This window comes from Prionailurus bengalensis, chromosome D3 (assembly GCF_016509475.1).
Source record: "Prionailurus bengalensis isolate Pbe53 chromosome D3, Fcat_Pben_1.1_paternal_pri, whole genome shotgun sequence".
In the NCBI taxonomy this organism is placed as follows: Eukaryota; Metazoa; Chordata; class Mammalia; order Carnivora; family Felidae; genus Prionailurus; species Prionailurus bengalensis.
In genome coordinates, this window is record NC_057356.1 from 26,437,417 (window position 1) to 26,455,249 (window position 17,833).

The 17,833-nt window shown below is 49.7% G+C and overlaps 1 protein-coding gene across 3 annotated transcripts in view; it reads right to left on the minus strand.

The window, feature by feature from the left end:
* Positions 1-5,893: 5,893 nt before the first annotated feature.
* Positions 5,894-17,833, minus strand: part of GRK3 (G protein-coupled receptor kinase 3) — a 126,331-nt gene continuing 114,391 nt past the window's right edge. For 2 of the 3 annotated variants that reach the window (XM_043558071.1, XM_043558074.1), the window contains 6 exons: positions 16,956-17,022; positions 15,829-15,924; positions 13,996-14,158; positions 11,141-11,277; positions 8,600-8,713; positions 5,894-7,381 (listed from right to left, as the gene is read on the minus strand). In XM_043558071.1, coding sequence (XP_043414006.1) covers positions 7,220-7,381; positions 8,600-8,713; positions 11,141-11,277; positions 13,996-14,158; positions 15,829-15,924; positions 16,956-17,022 — 739 coding nt within the window. In that variant the 3' untranslated portion in view covers positions 5,894-7,219. Of the gene's footprint in view, positions 7,382-8,599; positions 8,714-11,140; positions 11,278-11,397; positions 11,660-13,995; positions 14,159-15,828; positions 15,925-16,955; positions 17,023-17,833 lie in introns of those variants that run through there. The other variant, XM_043558073.1, reaches the window with a different exon arrangement.

Here is a 17,833-nt window from a genome sequence, read left to right on the forward strand (position 1 = left end):
CTGTTTGCTTGTAAACGGTCCCTCACATTCACCCTTAGTCGAAACTTGGATGTTTTTGGTTGGGATGGTCCCTTGGGCGCATCTAATCGAACGCTCGTAATTCAGGAACGAGAAAATCGCAGAGCGAACAGGTGGCCCAGAGCGGCCGGCTGGGAGTCGGGGGCCCAGCACTCACCCCGTCCTGCCGGGCCAGCAGCTCTCGGGAGCGGCCCTCGTTACAGGGCGCATCCGACCGAGGCCTCGGCTGCGTGCCACCCTTTGCCCACGGAGCGGACCACCCACTCCACAGCCGGGCCTCCGCACAACTCCTCTGACAAATGGTTTCAAATCGGCAAACACGAGCACATTCCGGGGAAACCAGATGGCTACACGAGTCCATCGTACTTTCCTTCTTTCCTGAACTGGCAAGACACAGAACGTGCTTCCAGCTCAAGGACAGGAAACAGCCAGCCTACCCTCCACCTGTGGGCCCCCAGGCGGGCAGATGTGCCACGCCACCTCCTTGGATTTTTGGTTTAAACTGACGTGCACCCTGGGGTCTCTCAGCTCGTCTCCGTGGGAGCAGGGATGGAGAGTAAGGGGTCTGTACTTCCGGGAGGGACTCCAAGGTCACCCTGAGAGTAAGCAGCGGGGGGGGGGGGGGGGTGGCAGGGGGAGTGCTGGGGTAGCCTAGACTAAGTGGGGAGGAGACAGTGCTCCAACACTCCAGATAACCACAGAAATGCAGTCCTCTTCCTCTTTATAAAATCGGCTCCTGTGTGGAGCGTTCTCAAAACCAGGATTCGTTAAAAGGAGTCACTTCCTGACGTCTTAGCAGCTTGATAAAAAAAAAACAAAAAAACAACGCAGTTTTGAATCAGGGGCGGGGGAGAGGGGTTGAGGTGGGAGGACAGCACACCAGAGTAGAAATCTTTGTACAGATGCTTTTTATTGAGATTTTAGGTAAGCAGTTTATCAACATGGAAAGCCAGCCTAGCTGCTCCAAAGTAACCGTGAAAGCCGGTGATCATTAAATGGACTGCACGTGCCTTGCACAGGGCGGGTGGCCGCAGGCGTGGAACAGCATCTCACGTGGGAGAGGACTTGAAACGTGCACTAGTTAGGTGTCTACTGGGGGCGGGCTATAGACTTCCATTGGCACGATCAACGGGAAGAGAGATCACACGGGAATTACATGGTGATTTTATAGGTTACGGTATCTAGATTTACAATAAGGCTGTAGAGCAACGCACAACAGGAAGCGAATTTCTTTCTTTCGGGATGTGACACTTTGCCAAGAATACAGTAAATACGTTACCGTGTTGGTGGCTGCCCAGCGAGGAAGACAGGCAGAGAGAAATGTCAGCATGTGAGGAGGGACCCCTTCTCCCAGGGACCGGTCATTCCAGCTCATGTCAACCGGTCTGTCCGCTCGAAAATAAGACCCCTTGCAAATACAACCTCTCGCAAAGTTTTAATCCTAGATGAGGGCGTTCGCCTTTATGATCCCGTTTTCCAAACCATTTGGAAGCAGTGAGGGGGCAGGGGAAAGTCACGTTCAAATGTGCAACTCCTCGGAAGTGGTGTTTTCAAACACAGCTGGCCATTCGTAACGAGTGCCGAGGGCGGACCTTTCCTTCGGTGCTTGGTAAGTCAGGTGCAACAGTCGCATCTCGGGGCGACGGCGAGACGGGTGGCGGGGATTCGGCACAATCGGACCAGGAAATGATGATCTGGGCTGAAGGATGATGGAACAGAAGGGACGTCTCCCTGCCCCGCTCGCTAGGACGAGGCCGTGGCTTTAGAACTGACATCAAAAGGGAATCCCGCCAAACCGTGTTACTGAGACTCGTTTATGATGCAGCCAGTCTAGAAGAAAGCGTGTGGGGTACCTGTCAACGAGCAGGACGGCTTCTGAAGAGGTAGATGAAAGCAGTATTTCATGGCAAGTTTGCTGTCAGATGTTGTCGAGAAAGCGCAGGCGCTACTCAGCCCCGAGCAGCCGATAAGCTTTTGTTGAAAACAGTCCATGGCAGTGGGGACGGCTGTTGGCCCCATGTGGCTGCGCGCGTTATTTCCGCTTTAGCTTATGAGAAACAGAAAGGACTGCCTTTTCTTTAAATAACAAACTATACAAATAAAAAGGAGCAGAAATAAGGAATGCTTCGATGGAAAACGAACGTAAGGATTCAATAAATAATATAAAATGCTTTTGTGCTAAAATAGAACTCTGTTTATATATATATATATATTTGTATATGCAGTTTAGCAATCTTTATGTTACCCAGAAAAAGCCAAATCTATCATAATCATTTAAAACATAGAAAAATACAATTTAACAACAGAACTTAAAAAATGGCCAGTGTTTAGCTTACAAACCACATATAATATATACAGCATGGAATGTTAATCAACTGAGAAACAAGAAAGAAATTAAATTTCAAGTCCTTTGTAATTACAAGTGCACGGTTAGAAATATTTCTCCATTCCCTACCCTTACATGAAAGACATTTTATAGTAGGACAAAATAAAATATGGGAGCAGAGTTAACAGTATTCAGAGATGATTTTGAGATGGTGGTATAAGAGAGTTTCCTCTAAGAATGCTGAGTTATTGAAACCTTAAAAGGCAGTTTTTATTCCTGTAGGTTTTTGATGAAATGCATATACTGTTAATCCATTTTCTGGTGTGTATGTGTGTGTGTGTGTGTGTGTGTTTAAATAAAGGTAATTTAACATTTGGGGTGCCGCATTTATTGGTCAGTGCTCCCCGGCCACGTCAGTGAGTGTCTGGGCATTGGGCACTTCCAGGGTTGGGGGGGCATCCCTGTCCCTCAGCTGTAAAACAGCAGGTCTATTAGTTTTTGAGAGTGAAAGAAATCTAAAGTCCATTACGACCTGAGGAAATCGTATTATTTTAGAGTTCAACTTTCATTAATTCGACAGGAAAAAACTTATTTGAATGTAGCCTGGGTAAAAAGAAAAAATTCATATTCGTATGAATTCAAGTAATTAATTCAAATCTCTCGGGGCAACTTTTCGCGGGAGGGAAAATCAGGTTAGATCTTTCGGAAAAAACGTTTTCAAATTCAAACTATTAAAAGCTCACTCTACGGATCGTTATTAAGTAATCTCTAACCCAACGTGGGGCTCGAACTTGCAACCCCGAGATCAAGAGTCGCGTGCTCTGCCGACGGAGCCAGCCAGGCACCCAGTATCCAAGCTCCTCGAGGAGTGAGCATGGCTTAAACAGCAAGTCCGGTGCTGTTATTCTGGGAGGCTTCCTGTGGCTTCAATGGATGTGCAACAATGTCTGCAGCTGGCCACATGGCCCTGGGGATAGCCACCCAGACCCTGCGTCTGGCCCTCTGGGGAGCAGCAAGGCATGGCCAAATAGGGTGTTAGCTCTGGGTGCTGTGCAGAGTCCTGATGGAAAGCCAATGGCCTATTTATAAGTTCAGAGGCTCCATAACTGAAAATAAAGTGGCCGTGTCTCACCATAATTACTATTCAACTCCTGTTTCAAGGAGGGAAAGAATCAGCCAGCTTTAACTCGGGCGTTTGCATGGCGCTTGGTGTAAAGGTTGTGAGTTTTGACCTGCAAGGTAACGTCTTCCTTCCTTTGCCCCATTCCTACCACTGCCCTTGTCTGGGGGGGCGGCGCCCAATCCACTCACCCCTCCAGCCCACAGCCCCCCCAGCCACCACCTGCCAGACTCCAGTGAAGCCCCACCTCCTCTCGGGGCACAAACGTGTCAGTCCTTAGGGGTGGAGAGGAGGTCATTCATCAGGCGTCTCTGGATGACCCAGAAACACTTCCCTGAACGCGACTGAGAAAAAAACCCACGTGTGATGAAGTCTTACAAGATAAGTCTTATCTTAAGTTAGCCAGCGCATTTGAAAGTATGTTTTCTAGATTTACATCGCGTGAAAGAGGTCCAACTTTGAGAACCTGGTTTTCTTCCTGACATGAAGTCGATTCCGTCGAAAAGGCAAATGCTGTGATTGAACTGGTGCAACTACAAATGTCAAATGAAATTTTTTAAATCATCAGAGAAAAACCACTCTTCCATCTTTTCTCGTGTAGTTAAAGCTGTCAATTGGTAAAGGCTATTTTTTAATGGCCAGTGAGGGCCTTAAAACGATGGTTTCTGATATCCGTGTGGCGCACTTCAAATCACAAATCGAGCTCAGTCTTGCTTCAAACATATGGTTGCGTGTTGTCGCTGTGGTCTTTCTGGAGCTGGAAGGCTGCTGTCCTCCACGGCTGGCCCTTCTTCCCCACGGATCCTGAAATCGTAATGTCAGTGAACTGGCCAATCATTTCCATTAGCACGGAACCAGCGAACTGCTGTAAGTTTTGCTGAAAACTCCTACTTCCACATGAGACAGGAGGAAAAACCACGACCCCCCAAGGCCATGAAGGAGCGACTGCACCAGTGAGAGTATTTTGGCTTAAAAAAATAACCTTGGACTCACTCAAGTTTTTCATGGATTCCATACATGTTGTATAGCAGCTAGAGGTAAGATCATCTTTGTTTTTAGACTTTGCCCTTTTCATTCCCTTGATTTATGAAATCAAGACATTGTAACTTTATAAAAATATTACCAACTTTATCTTCCTTGGATAATGAGAAAAATGTGTGAATTTTGTCCTTTTGACTGGTCCAAACGTAGGAAGGGTCAAACGTCTAGGAATGATGTGACACTCTTAAAACCTTCGGAAATAGCCAAGTATGCCAAGACTTCTAAACCAGCAGCTTGGGGTGCCTGGGTGGCTCAGTCGGTTGGGCATCTGACTTCGGCTCAGGTCACGATCTCACGGTTCGTGAGTTCGAGCCCTGCCTGGGGCTCTGTGCTGACAGCTGGGAGCCTGGAGCCTGCTTCCGATTCTCTGTCTCCTTCTCTCTCTGCCCCTCCCCTGCTTGTGCCGTCTCTTTCGTGCGCAAAAATAAACAAACATTAAAAAAATAATAATAATGAAATAAACCAGCGGCTTTCTTTGGCCACGCAAGGCCATGCAGGCACAAGGCGCTGGCACAGAAGGGTCCCAGAGGTGTCTTCTGTCTGGCAGCGGAGAAACTGGCCCCGTCAGGACGCCTGTGGGGGCAAGTGCAGGTAGGAGACAGGCCAGACAAGACCCCAGCACTGGGAATTAAGGTTGAGGCAAAAGGGCTCTCAGGCGATTTCCCAATTCACATTTTCCTTCTAAAAGGCAGATGAACCTTCTGTTCTACTCTGGAGCGAAAAAGGTATCTTTCAAACAGCCGCACACTGGCGTGGCTGACGCACCCGGGTCTGAAAGGGGAGACGCTAAGCCCAGCCCCTCGAGGAGTCTGTGCCCGAGGGCCTTGACTGTCGAGCGGGGACTCGGGGCGCAGCAAACTGTACGTGCTGAGCGCATGGGAGCCTGCAATGGGGCTGGTGACAGCAGGGACAGCTGTCATTAACCACAGTCGGGAAGGCGCTCACCCTTTGTGAGGAACAACTGCTTTTCTGTTGCTAGCGGTTTTTTGGGTGTTTTTGTTTTTGTTTTGAAAACAGAATGTGAACGTCAGTCTTCCCTTTTAAACCAGGGGAAGGCATGTAACTAGGGCACCCCTCCTCCTCTACTGGCAAGAGCCGAGTAGAACGGATACGCTCATGTAGACCCCAACTGGTAGCTGAGATGGGTAAGGAACCTCCAGATTTCTTTTCCGAAGCAACTCCTATGAAATGAAACACGTTCTGTAATTATCTTCCAAACTCTCCAAACAGAATTGCATTAAAAAGTACTGCCTTTCCCAATGAGCACAGGACCCAGAGATTTGGACCCACTGAAAATATCGAGGGCAGGATGCAGACAGCTGTGATCGGTTGTTGGTATTGTTAGTAAACTTAGAAACATACGAGACTGTACTAAGAAGACAGATATGTGGACTTTAAAAAAATTATTGTTATTATTTTTAGTCTGATGACAGAGAGGACTGCACTGGGAAAATCACCGCTTCTTACAGCCCAGCATTTATTTGGGGCGTGAAAAGGGCGCAGGGCGCGTGGCGGGAGAGCAAGCCGGGGGTGGGGGGAGATGACAAGATGCCTCCGGGATCAGGGAGAGGGCCTTTCCTCTCCCCTGCTGTGTCAGGCGTGGGGCGACCCACCCGGGGTGGCAAAGTACTACTCACTAACGACAGGCCAAGGTCGACAGGAAAGTCAACAGATGCGGTTAGCCCATCTGGACACATTCATTCTTCAGCATCCTTTAATCAATGAAATTCACTGTAAGTTATGCTACAACGTGAAATGGAGCGATTCTTTCCTCCCTGTACACACCCGTTATGGATGCGGGTCCTGAGGGCAGGCAGAAGGAACTGGAACGAGCGGGTCCCGGAACCGCTTACCGTCGGAACCCTAGACAGACTCGCCCCCCAGCAGCCGTGTGCACCCAGACATGTGAAAGTGCTATGTGTTTATTTGAAGATGTCTGAGAAACCGCTGTTGCCCCAGAAGCCAAAACCCCATGGCCTTGCCTTCACAGCCCGCCAGGCCTTCCCACGATCCGCTGTGGAACGCCCTCAGTGACGAGCGACGGCCACGTCCTCTGAGGGCACACTCCCTCTGTTCCCTGTCGGAGGCAGGCTGGTACCCGTGGTTCCGCACACACGGTGGGGGCCCAAGTGCAGCCTTCTCAGCAAGTATCTTCGCCTTTCAGCCCCGGGCAACGAGAGGTGGGTGTGCCCACGTCCTGCCCTACGGCCGCGTGGACCAGGCACCGGGGTAACTGGCATGTGGAACGAGGCAGCGCCCGGGCCATCCGTGCCCGATGCGGCAGAGGGCTGCGCTCCGTCCTGGCAAGCGCAAGATGTGTCTGACGGTCAGACGTACAGATCGAAGGGATGGGCAGGAATCATTCCAAGTTCTAAGTTCATAGATACCCAAACCGGGACGCGATGAAGGAAAAGAACTTTCACTTGTGTCTTCAGTAGTTTCGAGCGTGGACAGATGTGATGCAGAGGGAGGCACTCGGGGGGAGGGGGGTGTGTAGGGGGGGGGTTGGCCGGCCCCATGCCGACAGCGGTCAGCGCTCTTACTGGGAGCACTTCAGCGTCCTGGGTCCTCCCGGCCATGGAGGGGCCCTAGGGACACGGGGACCGAACCTCCGACCCCCGGCCTTCTCCAAAAGGCTCCATCTCAAGGGCTGAAAACCCTCAGCACGGGCTTCCTTGCGGCCCTGTCTCCCCAGGACCCTCCTGCCCTGGGTGTCAGAGGCCATTGCTGTTCCTGTGACAGAGGGGAGGCTTGGACAGCTCAACCACGCTGGAGCGGGACTTGTTGAGGAACTTGGGGGCGCGTCTCAACAGCCGCTGGGCCTCCATAAATGTCTCGGTCAGCTCCTTCTTCCACTGCACAAACTCGGGGTCGCTCTGCACGGAGACACAAAGGGAGAAGTTGCCACGGGCTGGCCCGTCCTGCCGACAGCCGGGGTGCCTCTGGCAACGACAGTGACGTGCTGCTCTCCGGCCCGCAGCGGCCTGCATCACTGCGGGCCACACAGGCGGCCTCCTCCGGGGCCTTCCGCGGGAAGCAGGGCCAGGCCGGCAAAGCCCCTAGGGCGCCCCTCCTGATCCCCACTCCGAAGCACCGCCAGTGATCTGCTCAGACGTGACCTCCGATTTCTGATTTCTAAACTCAAGTCTGTAAAATAATACCTGAGGGGGAGCTCTGACAAATTAACCAGCACCTTCACGCGGGCCCTGTGGCGGTGAAGTTACTCAACACACAGGCTGGGCATCTACTGCCGGTTTCTCTCTCTAAATATGCTCTCGCGCGCACACCACCCCCCACACCCACCCACGCACACCCCACCGCCCTCCACACCCGAGACACCCTCCCACGCCTACACACATACCGTATACCCCCACCCCCCACCTGCACCTACGCGTGCACACACACACACACACCAGCACCTCAGAGGAATTAAATGTGGGCCACGGTAGAACTCTGGAGCGAGAAAGACGGCATTCCCCCTTAGAGGAGTCACTTTGGTATCTTGCGTTTGATTAAACATCCAAGCCTCAGCCTCAAACATGCTGAAAGATGCTGGAGACCAGGGGCGCCTGGGTGGCTCAGTCAGCTGAGTGTCTGACTTGAGCTCTGGTCAGGAACTCATGGTTTGTGAGTTCGAGCCCCACACGGGGCTCTGCACTGACAAGGCTGAGCCTGCTTGGGATTCTCTCTCTCTCTCTCTCTCTCCCTCTCTTTCTCCTTCTCTCTCTGCCTCTCCCCTGCTCATCCTCTCTCTTTCAAAATAAATAAATAAACTTAAAAAAAAAAGAACTGGGAGACTCGATGACAAATAGACCCCTAGTAAACAGTGGACAGTTTCCAGATAGGGCAATCCAATTACTCCACGGTCTTCCCCTCCTGCTATTTTCTGACTTTCACATCTTTGACGGTAACTGCTAATTTGCTGAGCTCCTGGTACCCCAGGGCTTTCCTGCTAAGTAAGTGATAAAGCATGGATTTAAGCAGAGGTTTCATACCCAGGCAGCCATCTTCGCTGGACATATGTATAGCTGCCCAAACTTGCACCTAAGGGACATGTTTTAAAAAAAAAAAAAAAAAAAACCCAAAAAACTCACCTCACATTGCAAGACAAATTGCTTCCCTCCTTTTATCCTCAACAAAATGCATTTCTTGTCTTTAATCTGAGTTTCTTCCACAGACAGAATCTGTTCCATCGTCAGTAAATTTTGCTAGCCATAAAAAAAAAAAAATGACAAATTACTTCACACTATTTCCCAACGTCTTCCATTCAATTGATAAATAATATGGAAAACTACCAGCTCAGAAGAAAAAGTAAAAAAAAAAAAAAAAAAAAAAAAAAAAATCAGTCTTTTTCTTTCTCTGAGGATATTCTAGAAGCGAGGGGGAATGGCTACAAAGAAACACGCACAAAATTTAAACTACGGCATCTCAGAGGAAACGGCAAAGAAAGGAACGTCTCGATAACTCTCACACAGAATTGATTTCTGAGCGGCCGTGACTCACACGTACCCTCGCTGTGTCGCACGCCCATCTGAATTCTACCGATCAGGCTGTCAGCAGACAATGAAGCACCGTGTGACTTACGTGAGCAAATGGGGAGAGGCTGTTTTTGACACGGCAGCCCAGGGAAGGTCTAGCAACGTTGGCTTGTAAGCTAATGATTTTTTACAAATATCAAAATGATGTAATAAATCCAGGTGACATCCTTAAAAGATGGTCACGCCGGGTGTATAAGAGGATGGCCTAAGGTGACTGCTATTGTGTCATAAGTACCTGACCGTTTTATGTTTTTTTGGATAAATACTCCAGGAATCCTAAATGAAAAGCACCATCGTGGAGGCTCACGTTTCATATTACCTGATTTATACCTACGAACCTATCCATCCATACACACCTAGACAGCTCTCAAACAGCACGCTACACATTGACTCTCTTGAAAGCAAGCTAACTTACTGAATCCCATGTGTTTAAAAAAAGGAAGATTTTTTTTCTTAAAGTTTTCAAATATCCTGAAAAGTGAGACGATTTCCTTTCAGTGTGCGCCACAGAGACTGCCCGGTAGACAGCAGAATTCAGTTGACCCTGGGACAACACAGGTTTGAACCGTGTGGGTCCACTTCCGCGTGGATATGGTTTCTTTTTTTTTTTTTTCCCCCAGGAAACACAGGACAGGTCTGTAAATGCATTTTCTCTCATGATTTTCTTAATAACGTTTTGTTTCTTCTCGCTGTCTCTATTTTAAGAATACAGCATATAAGACACATAACAGGCAAATTTTGTGTTAATCAGCTGTTTACGTTATCGGTAAGCCTTCTGGTCAACAGCAGGCTATTAGTAGTTAGGTCTTTGGGGGGAGTGAAAAGTTATACGTGGGTTGTTGACTGTATGATGGGCCAACAGCCCTGACCCCAACCCCCCATCGTTTAAGGTTTAACTGTAAATACGTCATATGCCCAGGGCCACTCATTATCTGGAAAGATTATGTAGTACTAATATACATGAATTATAGCTTTGGTGCTGAATTTATAGATTTGTGAAATACATATACTATATGTAACACATATCTATAGTATAATATTATATAACATAATATATATTATGTAATACCAGCACCTGAGTTATAATTCAGGACCCCCAGAGACTTAGTACTTCATGGCCCAGATGTATTAGCTTTGGAAGACAGCCCCCTGGCACTGGTAATGGTGAGAAGGTCTTGTGCATTTGAACGGGATGTGATGTTCGACAGCAATCACTCATAATTCAGCAGCCACTTTACCCACAGGGATTTAAAAAAGTCCAACAAACAAGATTAGAGGTCACTCTTTTCTGTACTTCTCACCACTGGACAACTGATGGGCAGTGTTCGGACACATACAACACATCGACTATACATGGGACCCCTGTCCTGCTTCCTTGGCCCCAGAAGTTGAGCCACTCCCTCCCCGAGAGCAGAAGTGTCCCTTACGCCTGGGCTGCCAGCTCCGGACAAGCCCTCCGCTCCTCACACAGTAGGCGCTTAATAAATGCTGCCTGCCTTGCTTAAAGGGACAGTGGGGATCAGAAATTTCTTTCTACCTTGTTCACAAACATGAGCCCTCGAAACGACCCGAGGGTATCTTCCTGCTTACGGAATGGAAGTCACTTAGAATTTTCCAACAAAATGGACACCGGAGGAAGCGTGGCTGGGCGACCTCACCTCTGCGCCCAGCATCCTGGCTGGCTGCATTTGGGCCTGACGAGGGGAGGCCCCGTGAAGGGGAGACTGGGTACAGGCAGACCCACAACTGTTGGGCTGTGTCATGGGCGCTGGAACTTCTTCTCTGAGCTCTGGATTTAAGTGCCTCCGTCTGACTCCAAGGTCCGAGATTCTTTCTTCCCCCCTCTTTTTTGACCTACCTGACTGCTCTCTAGCCCTTCTTCAAACCTGGCTGTTTTGACCTCTCACATTCTATTTTCAGATGTTACAAAATCCTCCCTTGACTCGAGGGTTAAAAGCTAAAGTCTGAACACCAAAATCTCACGTGGGCAGGTTAAAACAATTACGCGGAGCTTCGCGGCGTATTCCCTGCGACATGAGAGCCATATGGCACTCGGGACGCTGGAAGCACGTGCTGGTGACGGCACTTCAGACTCACCCGGGACTCTCCCTCTCCTCTCCATTCAAGTCTGTTTGGAAAGAGGTAAAAATAGCGACGCTGCCACTGAGTCAGGAACGGGTTCCCCAGTTTTAGCATGTAGCCATGCATGATGCAGTCTTTTCCCAGAGCGTAATCTGAGGAATATAAAATAGCCACAAATTAAATGGGCTCCGAAACAGATCGTCCATGTTATTCTCAGAAACAACAACAACAGAAGAATCACACACTCTTTGGAAAAGTCAAGTTTCTATGAGTGGAAACATGTCCTGTAAACCATTATCTCGGGATCGCAAGGACAGGTCTCTTTGGCTCTCTGCTGACGTCGTAAGTGGCTGTTCCTCAATATTCGGATTCGTCTGTGATGTTCCCTGACTGCTCAGAGAGGACAGAGGTTTGTTCCCAAACTATTCTTTCGTTACGCGTGACAGCAAGAATGGGAGAGTACAGAGGAGTTCGATTCGAGCGCTGCCCAAAGTACCTCTGCCTTTCCGTGGGCCTGGGGTTCTCCCTTCAATCCTGTGAATAATAATAAGGAACTTACCAAGCAGCCGAGGTAACATGAGGATCAAAACTGCTTACTCCTTAAGGTTGTATTTATGCCCCAAGTACATGGTTATGCAGACAGACCAACTCACACTCATGCTGAGTCCTGATCGCACTGTTAGAATGAAATACTGTCTTTCGCTCTTTGTTTAAAGGTTCATTTTAAGTGGCTGCCTTTGACTCTTTAAAGGCTTTCGTGACTGGGCTAAAGTTCACTCTCTCTTTTTCCTATTCCTTCCACAGCTACGAAGGGAACGCCTGTTCTGGGCACGCTGGGTGCCACAGGAGACAGAACTCCTGGCCTCAGGGAGCTATGGTCCTCACAGGAGACCCCGAGGATGAACAGGTAAGTAATACCCACATAGCGCCGCACGCAGGAGGGAAAAGAACCAAGGAGGGAGGGGATGAGGGGATCGGGTGGGCTCCCTGGAGTTGTCATTTTAATGGAAAATTGTTTGCACTGCGAAAGTATATCGATGGTGGAAGCCTCACGGGTCGACTTCAGAGACCTAAGCCTAGACTGTACTGCTCTGTACAGTGACTCTGGAGATCTTCAACCAAGATCCAGCGATGCCCACATCAATCACTTGTATATGAGGGTAAATTCGCTAATCTGCTAGATGCTCTGATTGCAGCTCTCACTACAACGAGACACTTGGGCAAGGTCATTTAGGTCCACTTTGTCTGGGTCCACTCTGTCAAGATCCTAGTGACATCATGGCCCTCCCAGGAGCAAATTACCATGGATGTTACCTGCCGTGTAAAATTTGCTACAGCAGGGGCGCCTGGGTGGCTCAGTCGGTTAAGCGTCCGACTTCGGCTCAGGTCAGGATCTCACGGCTGGTGGGTTCGAGCCCCACATCGGGCTCTGTGCTGACAGCTCGGAGCCTGGAACCTGTTTCGGATTCTGTATCTCCCTCTCTCTCTCTGCCCCTTCCCCACTCACACTCTGTCTCTCCGTCTCTTAAAATATATATAAACGTTAAAAAAAATTTTTTTTTTTAATTTGCTACAGCAAAGAGTCCAGAGTGATGTCAATGGACGCAGGTGCTAAGGAGCAGCTTAGAGATGAAGCCTGCCTCCCTGGAGGACGGAGGGGAGCACAGTTACGGGGCTCTACTGCTCCCGTGGCATGTACTCAGGTGGCTTTTACGTGAGGAGGGATTCATCCAGGCTCGGGCATGCTTTTCTGAGCAGGTGGTGGATGCTACTGGCAAACTCTCAACGGGACGAATGAGCCTGGATCAAGATGCCCCCCTTCAAGCAACTGAGAACAGAATGAAATTGCGTCCAGTCGTTCCTGTCATATAATGTCAGCCTCAGAGACAGTCTTTGTCCGGAGCTAAAGCGAAATGATGTCATCCCCATCAACCACAACAGATTCAGACATCCAAAATTCATAAAGTCCGCGGAAAAGCAAGAGCGCCCACGTTCGCTGAATTAAGAACGGCTGATTGGTTTGATACTTGGTGTCATGCATGCAACTCTGGATATCCCCCATCGGGCACTCAAATATTGTAAATAAAAAGGCACTTTGGTGGGGCGCCGGGGTGGCTCAGTTAAGCGTCCGACTTCGGCTCAGGTCATGATCTCACAGTTCGTGGGTTCGAGCCCCGTGTCGGGCTCTGTGCCGACAGCTCAGAGCCTGGAGCCCGCTTCAGAGTCTGTGTCTCCCTCTCTCTCTCTGCCCCTCCCCTGTTCATGCTCTGTCTCTGTCTCAAAAATAAAAAGTAAACAGTAAAAAAAAAAAAATTTTTTTTAAAAAGGCGGTTTGGTAACTTTATTGCTGTTCGTAAAATAACTGTAATTATATCCACTGATAATCTCTTGACAAGTGATATGTGTGCCAAGTTCCCCACCCAAACCCACATACTTTGAGAAACGGAAACGTAGGCCCTTTGCTCAAAAATTATTAAGGACGCCAAGACGGTGGCCGCAGAGTGTTCAGCCCAGTGGGGTGCCCTCTGAGGTGGCCCAGGTCACACACCCATGAAGCCGGGCCTGCTCCTGACACCATACGAGTTTTCAAGGAAGACACTTGTCAACTCGCCCTCAAGGCTCCAAGATCAGAGGACTCACTGACACAATGATGCTGACCGTCTTTATTTATGCGTTGACTAAAGGCTTTGAAATATTATACTGCACTTTTCCAAGCCACATAGAACTATTTATGGCACCCACCCCCCTCCCCCCCCCCCCCCCGCCACCCCTGGAAAGTACTTTATGACCCAAATACTTTCTCAGCTTTACAAGAAATTTTAAGAAATTCATTGCATTGGAAATACTTTGAGACACGCTGGCTATTTTACCTTCTTCGTGTCCAAGCTGCTTATTTTTAGCTCTCTTCCTGGCCTCGATTTTATCTGTGTCTGCATTTACTGCTTCATAAACGGTTTCTGCTACTTCCAGCTGCCAGCGCTCGGAGATCACCAAGGGGAAGTTCTTGTAGAGATCTTGGTCGCAATCAAGAAGCTTATTATTTTAAGAAATCAAGACAGGTACGATTTAACATCCTTAGCAAGGCAACAGATTCAGAAGTATCCTATCTGTGCGTGGGAGGTCAACTGGCCACACGCCCCTGCTCATCCCGAGCGACATCATCCTCAGCTCTTGGCCACGAAGCACGAAAACCACACTGATCGGAGCTCCTAGTTTAGGCACAGACTACCTGTCGGGAGGCTTGGAGAGGCTACCTCAGGGAAACCCGGACGTCCAAACCAGTCACAGGGGACAAAACCGAGGCGCGGGAAGTTGCCTGAATGGCCCAAAGTCACTCAGCTGGTAAGTGCAGATGTGAGCCCGGTCTGCGGGACTCCAGAGCCTCGATTATGGTTTACAAAACGTAAAGTATGAGGATCCCTTTTTAACCCCAAAAATGTCTCTGGGCTGCCACATCATAGCCGTCTTATTTTTGGCACTCTTTCGCGGACGGTAGTACACGTGATGGTGACAAAACTCTATTGTGACGGCAGTAATCCTTTTAAAGGACCCTGTTGCCCCAAGCCTGGCCGTGAAGCGGTACTTAAGCCTCTGACTCGAACGTCCGTCCAGGCTGCAGACGCCGCCTGGTGGGGCACGCGTCTGGGCACTGGTTCCACCGCGGTCCCCCAGGGCAGCCACCGCACCAGACCACAGAAGTGGCCTGGGCCCTCTCGGCTTCCCCTTCGCCCAAGCTCCCCTTCCCGGGAAGCTGGTCCTGACCGCCCCTCCTTCCCGACACAGCCGGTTCCAACCGGCTGCCACTCCTTGCTCCCAGTGCCCTTGGTCTCCGGTTTCCTCCTCTCCCCAGCAATCTTCCCATCATCCTCCAGCCACTTATCTGCCACTTCTGTCCCCGTGCCCCACTGGCTCCAGTTCTGCGTGTCCCTAGCTACAGCTCCTCACAGGTGCGTGCGCTTGCAGGGCTGAGGCCTGCTACGGGGGGCGGGGGGTGGGGGGAGCTGCTTGGTAGGAAAAGTGAGGGGGGAGCTTACACAACCAGGGTATAATGAGGCAGCTGAGCTGAGATGGGGAGGTCCTGGGGGAAGCTGGGGAGGTGGGGGCAGACATGAGCTGACATGTGGTGATATGCTCTGACTTAGCACCCTGAAAAGGATGATTTTCTCCCATGACTCACCATCTGTAATTATGCCTTGTCTACTGAGAGGCATAATGATATGAACAAAAGTTTGAAAAATGCAGAGGATTATGTAAAAAAAAAAACCACCACAGTGATTATTCCACTTTTGATTGACAAATGCAAAACGGCTCAGGCTGTTTGCTCTTTTCATCCTGACGCGGGGAGATCTGAATACTTAAAAGGATTAAGATGGCTGGCTCTCCAGCGCCAGGCAAAGTGTGTTTGCTATCACACAGTTGTTTTTCTCTGCTTCACGTATGTGCGAGTTCTAGTTCAACTGCAAGTATCTCCAAATCTGTAAGAGACTGACCATCGTGCAGTTTATCGAACAAAACAATTAGCCAGGGGAGAGCTTTCATAGTTTCTGATTTAGCTCCTTGAAGGCTACATCCTTCAAATGTGTGGACGTTCACTGGTAACATCCCAGAGCCAGCCGATACGAAGACAGCCACCCGTCTGACTGCCGACGAAAATCTATCTCCCCACCCTTCAAAGCACCTGCAGGCGAACGTCACAAGTGTACCTTGATGCCTTTGGTGTCGTCTTCATCAAATGAGCCAATGTCAAAGGCGTCGGCAGCATTGACTTCTCCCCGGGGAGGAATCAAGGGTGGAGGGTACTGGAAGATCCAAACAGGAAGGTTTCAGTTATCAGATCACCTGACGGCCTGTTCGACCCACGTTATCGTGCTATAGCGAGAACGTGGTGCAGGATACCAATAGGCTGAATTCTGTGGACACTCCAGCCGAGCTCATTCCCGTCACAACACATATGTCACAGAGGAGCTTTGCGTGGAACAGCCCTAAGAGAAGACCCCAGGTTTTAGAGAAACTGAAGGGGGGTGGGGGCGGGGGGAGATTCATGTCCAAGGTCTTAAAGCATCGCTGAATACAATGAAGTCTCAAGACTGCACATGCCGCCAGCTGAACTTTGGGAAAACATGATCTCTCAGACAACGCGGCACCACATTCCGCTCGCTGGGGGCCAGGAGCAGGGCTCCACACCCACAGACGTCCGGAGGCCAATGCCAGCTACACCAGAGCTCACTCCTTCACTCACATCAGGCGGGCCTAACAGAGCGTCAGCCCTCCACGGTTGGACTGTTTGAGATCATGCAAAAACGAATCCGAAGCTGATAAACATTTAAAAAAAAAACAACACCTTAATTTGGGGGTGGTTTCCTGAACCAATGGGAATATAAAAATATCTCCAAATTAAGGGGAGGGAGTTATGCTGACATCCAGTCACAATGATCCTTAAAAGTTGAGTGGTGCTGGGCTAGAAAGCAGGTGTAAATTTGCGACCAACTTTTCTCGTCGTCCCTCGATAGGTGCTATGTGAAGACACAATCACAGATCGAGACAGGAAGTCAAAAAGACGAGCGAAAGCTGAAAGCGTCTCAGTTATTTGGACATTTGAATTCATCAGATAACAACTGCAGTTCAGCATCTGTTAATTTATACTGCAGATATTTTCACAACGTTGAAACTAGGGAAACCAGGGGAGAAGCGGGCCCTGAGGGAGTCGGCTGGATGGCAGCGAGAATGACCTGGCGGCCATGGGAGGCTGGGGCGGGACCCTGGGGGATGGACCCAGGAAGTGGGGAGCATGGGGGTGGCGGTGCCCAGCGTGGGGTCCCAGACAGAATACCTTCTGTAAGTAGACATGCTGCCAGTCGATGCCTTTGAAAAAGCCGTGTTCCTTTACTTCCTGTGCCCTGTGGAAGAAACACATCAGTGGTGAGCGTGCCTTTGCAAACCTAAGGAATATTTTGCAAAAAACTGTCTCCTAGTGCGAGAACACGGGGGAATGACTATTTCAGTTCTTTAAGTAAGCAAGGAAAATAGGCTTCTTTCAAAGCAACACAGGAAACACGGGATGTTTAGAAATACTGGATGCGGAGGCCAGGGCAGCTTATCCCATATGGTAATTGACTGAGGATGTGCATTTCAGTTTAAGAGAACCTAGGAGTTGTCACGGATGTACAAATACATGGGATTCTGTCATCATGAGAACCGATTCAAGTAAGAATTAACATTAGAGATCTTCACACTGAGGAGGTTTACAGCAAATGTCTATGAGGCATCTTAGATCAAACGGCAGGCATATGAGGCACCAGATACTAATTTAGAAGCAAACTAGACATCTAGGAACATAGTGCACGCCAAACCTCCTCATAAACTGAAGAAACAGGCTTGCCCAGAGATCACCGTTAAAGCTCAGTCTATGCAGAAGAAAAGGGGCCGTATCCCATGAGGAAAGCCTATGTGGGGGAAACATACACATGGCCCCTGTGCCCCACCGGGGGCTCTCGCCCCAGCTCTGCCCGGGGTGCCCCTCAGCCCTGTCCCTTGGCAGAGTCCCCAGGGCTGGCTCTCGGTCCCCTTCCTCTGCTCTCACTCCTTGAGTGACCTCACCCTGCTAGGGCCTTTAAGCGCCCCGAACTTGCAGACAGCTCTCCAATCTGTGTCCTCAGCTCTGACCTTGTCCTGCACACCGGGACGCCCACCCACCCGGTGCCTACTTCG